Genomic DNA, 12,894 nt, shown 5'->3' on the forward strand with positions numbered 1-12,894 from the left:
GGTGGGTTGAAGTTCCACTGAGTGGTTGTGTTGGTGAACGTATTGGCAAGATGTCTATTGATGTCGTTAATCTCTACTATCAGTTCCTTGCTTACTGCCTGGAAATTGGTCCCACAATCACTATAAATTTCTTGTGGCGCTCCTCTTCTTGCTATGAAACGTCGAATAGCCAGTTTGCAGGATTCAGCTGAGAGACTGTGTACCACTTCAAGATGCACCGCTCTGATGGTTAGACACGTAAACAAAGCGACCCAACGTTTAACATTGGATCTACCGCTTCGGATAAGAAATGGCCCACAGTAGTCGATACCGACGTAACTGAAAGGACGTAGGGGAAAAGGGGGGAATTTGGGCCACCTAAGCAAATCACCTAATATCTCCAAACCAATACGGTCTAAATTAAAAACGTCACATTGTACACTGAGCTATACTTGTTTTCTCTCAATCATCAATGTTTGATAATCATATTAAGCTTTAAACTATCAAATATATAGTAAAACAAAAGTGATGTTTTTTGGACATTAAATTTTGATGAGGGGTGATTTGGTCCATCTGTGGGGTGATTTGGTCCATCAGTGGGGTGATTTGGTCATAGTTGTCGATCATATGAATAATGTTAAAAATGTGTGTGTTTCATCGAAAAAACATACTTATGTTTATGTCAAGTAATTCAGGATTCTATTTCAATGAGTAACAGTGTTCTGGAATTGATACCAGGTGTCTTGGTCAGAAGCCAGACCAGAAAAATTGCATAGAATCCATGCAATTCCTTTTTCACATTTTATGGCATTACCCAAATTTTTTTTATTTCAAAATAATTTCGAAGTTATCCGTTTATAATACCATGTTCTTTATTATTATTTAACATGACTTGGCACTCTTTCATTTCATTTCACATTGATTTACAACATACATATGGGGCATGTTACGCTTTCATTCTCTGTGCATTGATTGTGATACCATACTTTACAACTAATGCACAGCATCCACCCTAATTGGGACTGACTGAATAATGCTGCGCAATACTCGCATAAAACATCCTCTGTGACATCCGAATCCATTCCCTTCCTTTTACGATTTCTCTTCGGAACAACTTTTTTCTGGACTTTACGCATAGCTTTGATCGACTTTTGAACTTCAGCTTCTAACAAACTTTTACGATGACTTGTTGCTGTCAACTCGCAAGATTTATCAGGTATTCGCTTCCTGTCATTTGATGCAATTGCTTTCGGTAGAGGAATGATGTCTGACGGGCCAACTTCGAAAGAATCATCCGCAGCATCCACAGCTTGATCAACACCGTCGAATTGGGTTTGATCGTGGGAAGATATCGTTTCAGTTTCTGGTTGATTAGTAACTTCTGCGGGTGCAAAATCGTCCACTTCGAATATTTCCCGATTGAATGGACAGATTCCTGTAGCAGAAAAACCGTTCGCAGCTATCATTTGTGTCGCTGCACGCGGAAAAGCGATTCCGACCAAACCCGCTATGTCGTATTGTGTAACTGCTTTGCCTGGAGTTTTCTTCAAAAGTAAGCCGGTAGCATCTCCGTAGAACTTTTTGAAAGGACCCATGAAGCTTACGTCCAACGGCTGCATACGATGACTGCAATGAGGTGGAAGCACGATTACTACAACGTGCATCTTTGCAGCAGTTTCACAAAAATCGAAATTCTTGCTGTGGGAAGAATGACCGTCAAGAATCAACAGAAGAGGGCGTTCCGATGTGGGTCGTGCATGTTGCACAAAATGCTTGAACCATTCCGAAAACAATTCTGTGGTCATGTATCCAGAAGGATTACAAGCAAATGTTGTACCGTGAGGAGCACCAGTTTTCAATTGATCGTTCATTCTCATGCGGGGGAAGATTATCATTGGTGGTATGTAATGTCCCGACGCAGACATACACATTACCACTGTCGTCGACTCGCCTCTTTCCGCACTTGTTATGATGCCCACACGCTTCTGGCCTTTCTTTGCAGCTATTTTTATGCTGCTGTTTGGAACCTTGCGAACCAAAAACAGAATATTAAATTCATATTAAGAAAAATAAAATAAAATAGTTTTATACTACCGTGGAAACACTCGTTTCATCAACATTATAAATTTGTGATGGTGTGTATTGCATTACATTCAATTTGCTCTCAAGAACATCGAAAAACCGTTGGACTGATGGTTTATTGAATGCTCTAGCTCTTGCTACTGATGTTCCTTCTGGCGTTCGCATTGAAATTGTTGGATGGCGCTTCATGAATCCGATGAACCAATCTCTTCCGGCTAAGCGAGTTTTTGGATTGAACGGATGAGGAAGTCTATTTTTTTCGGCTAATTCAAATGCCATTTTCCGGATATCACGTGCCGTCAAACCATATAGCCGACTTTGCAGGTTGAGAACATGGTTGAGCATCTCCTGTTCCTGCTGGGAAGAGAAAACGGTTCTGTGTGTTTCTTCGGATGCGGCCGACGAATTTTGCACAATTCTCATCAATGTTGTTCGAGGAATTGCAAACACTCTCGATGCTTTGCGCAGAGAAAATCCGTCCTTGATGGCCTGCGTTGCCTTTTCAAGTTCCCCCTCCTTCCAACGTTGTCTGTCCATCTTTTTTTTGTATTTCCGCGGCATCTGGAATCAATTAGACCAAAAAAAGCTTTAAACTTGTAGGACCAATTCACCCCACATAAACGTGACCATGTCACCCCACACATCATGCGAAAATTTAAATGCAAATTATTTCATTTGTTGTTATCAAACTTACAGTTTTTCTGCATCAAATAATTCCTCTTCTGTAGACGAACCGAAATGTAGGGTAACATGGGGTGATTTGGACATATGGGGTGATTTGGACCACCCCTTTATCTCAAAAAATACGGCTCAATTTGGATTTTTTATAACGGTATTTCCTTTTATTGTTGAACCGTACGTACCTAACGCAAAAAAACCTTGGTAAAATTTGACAGGTGGAGAGAAACGGGAAATAAACAAAACAAGCACTTTGATTGAATGAAATTAGAAGTTTTTCAATCGTGGTTTTAAGGTTTTTTCCCACTGATTATACAAACTTTTCGCGTATTGTGCAGTACATTTCGGTTCGTCTACAGAAGAGGAATTATTTGATGCAGAAAAACTGTAAGTTTGATAACAACAAATGAAATAATTTGCATTTAAATTTTCGCATGATGTGTGAATTGGTCCTACAAGTTTAAAGCTTTTTTTGGTCTAATTGATTCCAGATGCCGCGGAAATACAAAAAAAAGATGGACAGACAACGTTGGAAGGAGGGGGAACTTGAAAAGGCAACGCAGGCCATCAAGGACGGATTTTCTCTGCGCAAAGCATCGAGAGTGTTTGCAATTCCTCGAACAACATTGATGAGAATTGTGCAAAATTCGTCGGCCGCATCCGAAGAAACACACAGAACCGTTTTCTCTTCCCAGCAGGAACAGGAGATGCTCAACCATGTTCTCAACCTGCAAAGTCGGCTATATGGTTTGACGGCACGTGATATCCGGAAAATGGCATTTGAATTAGCCGAAAAAAATAGACTTCCTCATCCGTTCAATCCAAAAACTCGCTTAGCCGGAAGAGATTGGTTCATCGGATTCATGAAGCGCCATCCAACAATTTCAATGCGAACGCCAGAAGGAACATCAGTAGCAAGAGCTAGAGCATTCAATAAACCATCAGTCCAACGGTTTTTCGATGTTCTTGAGAGCAAATTGAATGTAATGCAATACACACCATCACAAATTTATAATGTTGATGAAACGAGTGTTTCCACGGTAGTATAAAACTATTTTATTTTATTTTTCTTAATATGAATTTAATATTCTGTTTTTGGTTCGCAAGGTTCCAAACAGCAGCATAAAAATAGCTGCAAAGAAAGGCCAGAAGCGTGTGGGCATCATAACAAGTGCGGAAAGAGGCGAGTCGACGACAGTGGTAATGTGTATGTCTGCGTCGGGACATTACATACCACCAATGATAATCTTCCCCCGCATGAGAATGAACGATCAATTGAAAACTGGTGCTCCTCACGGTACAACATTTGCTTGTAATCCTTCTGGATACATGACCACAGAATTGTTTTCGGAATGGTTCAAGCATTTTGTGCAACATGCACGACCCACATCGGAACGCCCTCTTCTGTTGATTCTTGACGGTCATTCTTCCCACAGCAAGAATTTCGATTTTTGTGAAACTGCTGCAAAGATGCACGTTGTAGTAATCGTGCTTCCACCTCATTGCAGTCATCGTATGCAGCCGTTGGACGTAAGCTTCATGGGTCCTTTCAAAAAGTTCTACGGAGATGCTACCGGCTTACTTTTGAAGAAAACTCCAGGCAAAGCAGTTACACAATACGACATAGCGGGTTTGGTCGGAATCGCTTTTCCGCGTGCAGCGACACAAATGATAGCTGCGAACGGTTTTTCTGCTACAGGAATCTGTCCATTCAATCGGGAAATATTCGAAGTGGACGATTTTGCACCCGCAGAAGTTACTAATCAACCAGAAACTGAAACGATATCTTCCCACGATCAAACCCAATTCGACGGTGTTGATCAAGCTGTGGATGCTGCGGATGATTCTTTCGAAGTTGGCCCGTCAGACATCATTCCTCTACCGAAAGCAATTGCATCAAATGACAGGAAGCGAATACCTGATAAATCTTGCGAGTTGACAGCAACAAGTCATCGTAAAAGTTTGTTAGAAGCTGAAGTTCAAAAGTCGATCAAAGCTATGCGTAAAGTCCAGAAAAAAGTTGTTCCGAAGAGAAATCGTAAAAGGAAGGGAATGGATTCGGATGTCACAGAGGATGTTTTATGCGAGTATTGCGCAGCATTATTCAGTCAGTCCCAATTAGGGTGGATGCTGTGCATTAGTTGTAAAGTATGGTATCACAATCAATGCACAGAGAATGAAAGCGTAACATGCCCCATATGTATGTTGTAAATCAATGTGAAATGAAATGAAAGAGTGCCAAGTCATGTTAAATAATAATAAAGAACATGGTATTATAAACGGATAACTTCGAAATTATTTTGAAATAAAAAAAATTTGGGTAATGCCATAAAATGTGAAAAAGGAATTGCATGGATTCTATGCAATTTTTCTGGTCTGGCTTCTGACCAAGACACCTGGTATCAATTCCAGAACACTGTTACTCATTGAAATAGAATCCTGAATTACTTGACATAAACATAAGTATGTTTTTTCGATGAAACACACACATTTTTAACATTATTCATATGATCGACAACTATGACCAAATCACCCCACTGATGGACCAAATCACCCCACAGATGGACCAAATCACCCCTCATCAAAATTTAATGTCCAAAAAACATCACTTTTGTTTTACTATATATTTGATAGTTTAAAGCTTAATATGATTATCAAACATTGATGATTGAGAGAAAACAAGTATAGCTCAGTGTACAATGTGACGTTTTTAATTTAGACCGTATTGGTTTGGAGATATTAGGTGATTTGCTTAGGTGGCCCAAATTCCCCCCTTTTCCCCTACTGCACAATACGCGAAAAGTTTGTATAATCAGTGGGAAAAAACCTTAAAACCACGATTGAAAAACTTCTAATTTCATTCAATCAAAGTGCTTGTTTTGTTTATTTCCCGTTTCTCTCCACCTGTCAAATTTTACCAAGGTTTTTTTGCGTTAGGTACGTACGGTTCAACAATAAAAGGAAATACCGTTATAAAAAATCCAAATTGAGCCGTATTTTTTGAGATAAAGGGGTGGTCCAAATCACCCCATATGTCCAAATCACCCCATGTTACCCTACGTATGGAGTTGAACGGGCTACAGGTAAAGGAGCCATCCTCGGAATCTTCGGCGAACTCTTGTACACACGGCACCAAACACATTCTCTCGAGACTTTGCGTACTAATGCTCTCAAATTGGATACGTAGAATGTTTGTCGGAATTCATTCACCACTGTTTCGTTGTTGCTATGACCAAGTTTTCGGTGGTAAGAATCCACTAACAACCACGTTACGATGTGTGATTTCGGTAGAATAATCGGATTTCTCGCATTGTATGATATGTAAATTGCATTGTCGATTCGACTTTCAAAACGTATGACCCCATGTTCGTCAAGAAATGGAGTGAGTTTGTATAGGACGCTGCTTTTTTCCAACGACAACCTTTTGTGCCACGGTAACTCTATGTTCTTCATCAACTTTACTAGCTCGGATGAATAGCACTCTGTTTGAACTGCTCTGAATATAGTGACTTCGGCTCTTTGTAAGTCTTCCCTAGAAATGCTTTTATTTTCTTGATTCGAAGTTATACTCTTGTTTCTGCAACATCTGATAAAATAATGCACGAATGCTGCAGTGCGTCTTAGTTTTTCGTATTTGGAAAAGCGAGAGAAATCAAAAAGAGCAGAAATCACCTCGACGTGAGGACAATGAACCGTCCGTAACTCTTCCGAAGTTTCTATATTTCTTTTCTGGGTTGGCCACAGACTCTCATCGTCATACAAAAACTCTGGGCCATTGAACCAACGGGAAGATGAATTGTAATTAGCATTAGTCCACTTTGTGGCCTCATCCGCAACATTCTTTGAGGTTGGAACCCACCGCCATTCCTCTATGCTGGACTCACTGAGAATTTCTCCTATCCTGAACGCAACATACTGGCTGTAACGACGATGATCGGAACTGATCCATGAAAGCACGGTACTGGAATCGGTCCAAAAGTACCTTTTTGTTATGGTCAGGTTTGAAGCTATTGTTTTGGCCAATCGTGTAGCGATAACGGCTGCTTGCAGCTCTAAACGCTGCAAGCGACTTTTCACAGGAGCCACCTTACTTTTAGAAGATACTAACATACATCGAATTCGTCCCCGATCGGTGATTCTGAAGTAGGCTACGCAGGCGTAAGCTGCTTCACTCGCGTCGGCAAATACGTGCAACTCTAACCTGTCATAGCTACATGGATCATACTCTGGGAAATAGCAGCGTGGTATTGTAATCGTTGCTAAATTCTCTAACAACGTCATCCATCGGCACCAGCGATTGTAGATATTGGGCGTGATTTTATCGTCCCAATCGATACCAGATTTCCAAACATCCTGAAGCATAGTTTTACCATGTATTATAAACATGGCTATCAACCCTAACGGGTCGAAAAAACTCATAACGAATCGAAGAAGCTCTCTTTTCGTTGGAACCGTTCCTGATTCTGCGAGTCTCTCAAGGTCGTCCCGAAGTATAACGGTGAATCGGAATACATCTTCTTCTGGCCACCATACCATCCCTAACACTCGTTGGCATTCATTTTCTTTCTCGATGAAAAACTCTTTAGAATCTTCGTGTGTTGCATCGCCGATGTTTCGTGTTATTTCTTCGGAGTTCGACAGCCAAGTGCGCATCTCAAACCCTGCCATTGCATGAACTGTCTTCACCTCTTTCGATACCTGCAGTGCCTCTACTACCGTGTCAAAACTGTCAAGGTAGTCATCCACATAGTGGTTTTGTTGGATGGCAGCTGATGCCCTCGGATATTTGTGTTCATATTCTTTGGCATTTATATTTTTCACGTATTGCGAACTACAAGGTGAGCATTTGGAACCGAATATGGCCACGTCCATGACGAAAATGTCCACTGGAAGTGTAGGACAATTTCTCCATAGGAACCGTTGCGAAGAGCGATCGTCTTGTTGAATTTGGATTTGGTGAAACATTTCTTTTATATCCGCTGCTACCGCTATTCTACGTTGACGAAAACGAAATAGCACTCCTAGCAGAGAGGAGAGAAGGTCTGGACCTGTCAGCATCATGCTATTGAAGGACACATTAGCAACTTTAGCAGCTGCATCCCAAACTATGCGAACTTTACCTGGTTTTTTAGAGTTTACAACAACACCAAGTGGGAGATACCAGATACGAGGATACGAGAATACGAGGCGAGGATCAACTCTCTTTGATTCGTCCTCTGTCAGCTTATGGGCGTAGCCCTTTCGTTGATAGTCTGCGATTTGACTGCGAACGATGTTATACAGATCAACGTCAGCTGCTAGTCGACGCTCCAAACAATATAGTCGACGCTCGGCCATTGGTCTGCTATCCGGAAATTCTACCACATCATATCGCCATAGTAATCCGGTTTCAAAACGACCAGTTGATGTACGCTTTGTTGTTTGCACGAGGATCTTTCGGGCACGTTGATCATCGTCGGACTCGATTATTGTTATGGATGTTGTTCCACATCCATCTAAGGAAAAGAAATTCTGCACTAATTGATGCAGGCTTTCGCTGGAATATTGTTTGCAGACGTGAACATGTTGTGCTCGGCTTATCGTACGGTTGTTATTATTTCCATACACTGACCAGCCCAGCCTAGTTTTCGCTGCTACCGGATCATCAATTCGTCCTTCCCTTACCTTCAGACTTGTGTTCAATGATGCATTGTTCAAGCCTATCAACAAACGAGGTTTAGCATTGCAGTAGTTTTGCATCGGAATCCCTTTCAAATGTGGGTATGCATTTTGCATTTTGTCAAATTCGAGCGTTTGCGATGGTAGATCTAAATCTGCTACTGTATGGACATCCTTTAAAGGAAACAGTTTACTACTCCCACGCGCGCTGATTTTAAGCTGTATGAGCTTCGAATTCATTTCTGATCGCGTCACATTACCAGTCCATTGCATACATAGTGGGACAATAGGACCAGAAAGTTCAAGCTGACGAACCAACTCATCGTCTATTAACGTTAACTCAGATCCGTCGTCTAGGAACGCGAACGTATCTATCGATGTTTTCTCTCCGTGAATAGTTACGGGTAATAATCGAAATAAAGTTGAATTTCCATGTTCTTTATGAATCGAAACTGTGCCAGAGGTTTTGGCTGGCACAACTGATTTTGATTTTACGTTCAGTTTCGTGCTATGAAGAAGCTTATGATGTCGATATTCGCAGCCGTCAATTCCACAAACATTGGATTTGCAGGGGCGTCTACCGTGTGGAATAAGGCAACGTCGACACATGTGTTTTCCCTGAACTATTTTCCAGCGAGCATTAACGTCCAACTTTCGGAATTCGAAACAATCTTTCGGTTTGTGTTCCGCTTTGTTGCATACTACGCATTCTATACGTTGCCTTGAATCGTTGACGGAGGACGTTGATGGCGTATTTGACTCCGCACTATCAAACGCATGTACGTTAACATACACCTTCTCTTTATGTCCTTTCGATTCCTTTTGACCGCTCATTCCAGTAGGCGTCACCACGCTGCTTACCGCTGCCACCAGAGATGACATGAATTCGCCAAATGTGCTTAGATCCGGTGATAAAATTTGACGCTGGTACAGTGCCCAATCCAAGCGAACGTTGGCTGGCAATTTGTCTACTAGCTCCTGCATTAACGAAAGATTTTGAAGATAACTGTTCATTCCGACTGCCTTTAAATAAGCGCATAGATTTTGCACTACAAGTCCGAAATTCACTAAACTCTCCAGCCTGTCTGCTCTTGGTGATGGTGTAGTTCTCACTTTTGTCACTAGTGTACTCGCGATAAGTTCGGGCCGCCCGTATAGTGTGTAAAGTGTTGACAGAACTTGCGACAGTGTTGAGGGATGTAATAAAAAACTCTTCACTGCCTCAAGGGTATTATAAGGCTACAACGCTGCCTTTTAGACAGCGTTGTAGCCTTATAATATTCTCAGAGTCGGAATAGCCGCACAACTGAGTCGAGTTATTATAACTTGTTATAAATATTGGCCAATCCGTTGGATCACCACTGAAATTTGGTAATTCCTTTGATGCTACGTGACGAGCAGCTAGCTGTTGTGACGTAGGGCCAGTTATAACAAAATTCGTTGATGGTGCATCCGGAGCAAATGATGCCGATACCATAGGTGATTGGTAGCTGGAAACTGTAACCGCAGAAGGGCGGTTCAGTTCAGAACGGTGATAATGAGACTCGTTATGCCGAATGTCTCGCACAGTCGTTTGATTGACAGTAGAGGACGGGTGTACATTTGTGAGTTCGATATGTGGTGTAGAGTAAGATAATGGTTGACAATTGTATGTTAACATTGGTTGACCAACATTGACATGACTATCTCTGGCATATTGAGTGTACTGACCTGTATTTTGAATTTCATATACTGGTTCATATGGGCCTACCTCTTTACGATATACTTCACCAATAATAGGTCTTGGGTTATTTGTTGGTGGGGGATGTGCAACTAAAAATGTATGTTGTTGTTCCGCTCGTGAATGAACTTCCTTCCTCTGCTGTAAAATCCCGGACCGATGGAATGTCGTTGGTAGAAGTGGCAATAGCGATGGGTGATCCCGTGCCGAAGAACGAACTTGTGATGGGTAATAATTCTGCGTTGATGAAATCATCTGTGGTTGAGGCTGCTGCTGTTGAATCTGCCCTGTCGGGTGAACTGGTGACTGCTGTTGATCCGGCATCGTCGAACCAACTGGTGGCTGGTGTTGAATCTGCACTGTCGGGTGAACTGGTGGCTTCTGTTGATTCAGCATTGTTGGGCGAACTGTTGGCTGGTGGTGAATCTGAATCGGTTGAAGAACTGGTGAATTCCGTTGAACCAAAGTCGGTTGATTTAGCTGATGTGGTTCCTTCTGTTGTTCCGATGTTATCTGCACTGGTTGCTGTGATGAATCGAGACGTACTACTTGATGCTGAGATTGTTGATTTTCGGCGTATATGAGAAGCTTCGGAGAGACATTCGTTGTAGTGGGCACACTTTCAGCAAACGTCGGGATAACGATCTGATTTACTGCGACGACCGCTTCCGAGGACGTATTTTGCTGTACGTCTAGCCACTGCTTCACTTTATTGATGCCACTCCTGCGACTGCTGAAGCTTTTCTCACTTACGTCGTCATCTATGAGACTCTGCATTACTTGGAACTTTTTTGCCAGATATTCCTCTTCCACAGTTTCCTTTTCCTTCCTCATCTTGTCTTTCAGAGCTTTCTCCTCTTCCAGCCGCTGAAGCTCTAAATTAGCCCTTGCCGCCTTAGCACTTGACGAGGATAACCTGCTGCTGCGAGAAACATTGGTAGGTGGAATCGAAACACGAGGAATACACCGCGTACAGATGAAACTGCTTCGCTGTATGGATTCATCTACTCCTGCACACGAGTAGTGATACCATTTATGGCATTTTTCACACTCTACCATATCTTCTCTTGAATCCGGATCTGTACAGGCATTACAGTTCCGCGGAGATGCTTCGAGGTTAGGTTTCGCCACATTCTTTGGAATTGCGCCCTTATTAGTTCTCTTCGAAGACATTCTCGTGTCGTGTTCTGACTGAAAACTCGTGGTTACCTGATTACGATCGGTTTACTCGAAGAATATAAAAATTCTTGAAGATTTGTTACTACAAATCTGTCTGTCGGACCCTCGATAGCAAACACGTTTTTATTGTGTTAGCTTCAAGAATTTTTAGTCCAATTCGTGTATAAATTCGTATTTCATTTAAATTATAAATGTATATAAAATATTCAACTCAATTTCAATTTTAACTCGTCGTCCTTTGTCTTCTAGTAGATGGTGTGGAATGTGTGATTATGGTGTATCGTGTATTGATCTGTCTTCTGTCAAATTCGATCCCAATTGGCGAGCTTTATTGTCACCCCTGTGGCTAATGTCAGCAACACGCTACAAATGCATGAAATGTACGAAATATGTTTGTCTCGAACATGCAGTCATGGTGTTCTGATTTTCACACCAATGAAACCACAATCGATAAATACGTTTTTATGTTATATTCCAGCTCTTTATACTTTCATGAATTATATTAAGTTGCATCATTTTAACTAATAATAGGAAAAAAGTCGAATTTCGTTATTTGTGTTGGAGTATCAAAATTACTCTGTTTTGAGGAGGCTGAATTAGGCTGAAGAAAGACGAAGAAAATATATTGTAGCTTTGTGTAAATTTTTCAATATGATTCACTGTGAAGTCTCGCGTAGTTTTTGGAAAGAGCCAATTTAACATTTTCGTCAACTCGAGAAAAACGGAGTTGAAGACCCGAACATTATTCCGTAAATTGTCTTAAAAGGTATGTATCATTATCACTATTTTCACCACTAGCAGTCAATAATAACTCTGAAAAACCAATCGTAACTATTGTTCCGTGATTTGAGCTTAAATTTGAAGCCTCGGAGCGAAAAATGTTACATTGGACATTTTGACTGCCGCGTTTGCACATTGGACATATTACGTTGCACGATAAGAATTTGAAACTAACTACTAAACAACGATCCAGATATCAACATTTTGTTCTAAAGACAGATTATTATTGTCATCACTCGTTGAATTGCACTAAAATCGATAACAACACCCGAAAGAAACAAAAACTCAAAACGACCGAAGTACTTCGGACTTTTCGAGCATCGGAGGAAAGTGGCGTCCGAAGTAACAGCCGAGTGCTTAAAATCCTAATCTGTACATTGGATATTTTTTGTATCGGCGATAAAAAGATGAAGAAGATAGATACGTGAACGATTATTTTTGTAATGTATTCAATTATTGAAAACTAATAGCGTGCATCCATTAACTCGATTTGTTCACATTTGTTACATAGGACCTTTTCAAAAGTAAGGCGAGAAATGATCGTACTATTTCACCGAGATGAAGAATAGAAGGTGGGAAGATCCACGGGTTTTGGTTGTGTTGAACTTTGATTGTGTTAGTAGCCAGGAAGATAGGCAGTTCACATATCAGGCATACCAGTCAGTTACTGAAATGGTACAAAATTGAATGTGTCAACGAATAACGTTGAAGGAGGATATACAGAAGATAATTGCAGATTTCCAAATCATATTTTTCGCATGATGAAAAAAAAACAATCACGAACTGGAATGTTTATTATCACGAACTGGAATGTTTAT

General features: G+C 41.1%; 3 protein-coding genes across 3 annotated transcripts; 1 reads left to right on the forward strand and 2 right to left on the reverse strand.

Moving 5' to 3' along the window:
• Positions 1-347: 347 nt before the first annotated feature.
• On the reverse strand, positions 348-2,618 carry LOC129778185 (uncharacterized). The gene is made up of 2 exons (XM_055784928.1): positions 2,074-2,618; positions 348-2,006 (listed from the first exon to the last, which is right to left on the reverse strand). The coding sequence occupies exons 1-2, from the start codon at positions 2,596-2,598 to the stop codon at positions 903-905; spliced, it is 1,629 nt and encodes a 542-aa protein (XP_055640903.1). The 5' UTR covers positions 2,599-2,618; the 3' UTR covers positions 348-902.
• A 357-nt stretch (positions 2,619-2,975) lies between these two features.
• Positions 2,976-5,504, forward strand: LOC129778268 (uncharacterized). Its single transcript, XM_055785064.1, has 3 exons — positions 2,976-3,126; positions 3,231-3,779; positions 3,847-5,504. The coding sequence occupies exons 2-3, from the start codon at positions 3,231-3,233 to the stop codon at positions 4,948-4,950; spliced, it is 1,653 nt and encodes a 550-aa protein (XP_055641039.1). The 5' UTR covers positions 2,976-3,126; the 3' UTR covers positions 4,951-5,504.
• A 286-nt stretch (positions 5,505-5,790) lies between these two features.
• Positions 5,791-9,411, reverse strand: LOC129773493 (uncharacterized). The gene has a single exon (XM_055777103.1). It carries the CDS (start codon positions 9,409-9,411, stop codon positions 5,791-5,793), a length of 3,621 nt encoding a protein of 1,206 aa, XP_055633078.1.
• Between the last annotated feature and the right edge of the window lie 3,483 nt (positions 9,412-12,894).

This window comes from Toxorhynchites rutilus, chromosome 3 (genome assembly GCF_029784135.1).
Source record: "Toxorhynchites rutilus septentrionalis strain SRP chromosome 3, ASM2978413v1, whole genome shotgun sequence".
NCBI classification, from domain to species: domain Eukaryota; kingdom Metazoa; phylum Arthropoda; class Insecta; order Diptera; family Culicidae; genus Toxorhynchites; species Toxorhynchites rutilus.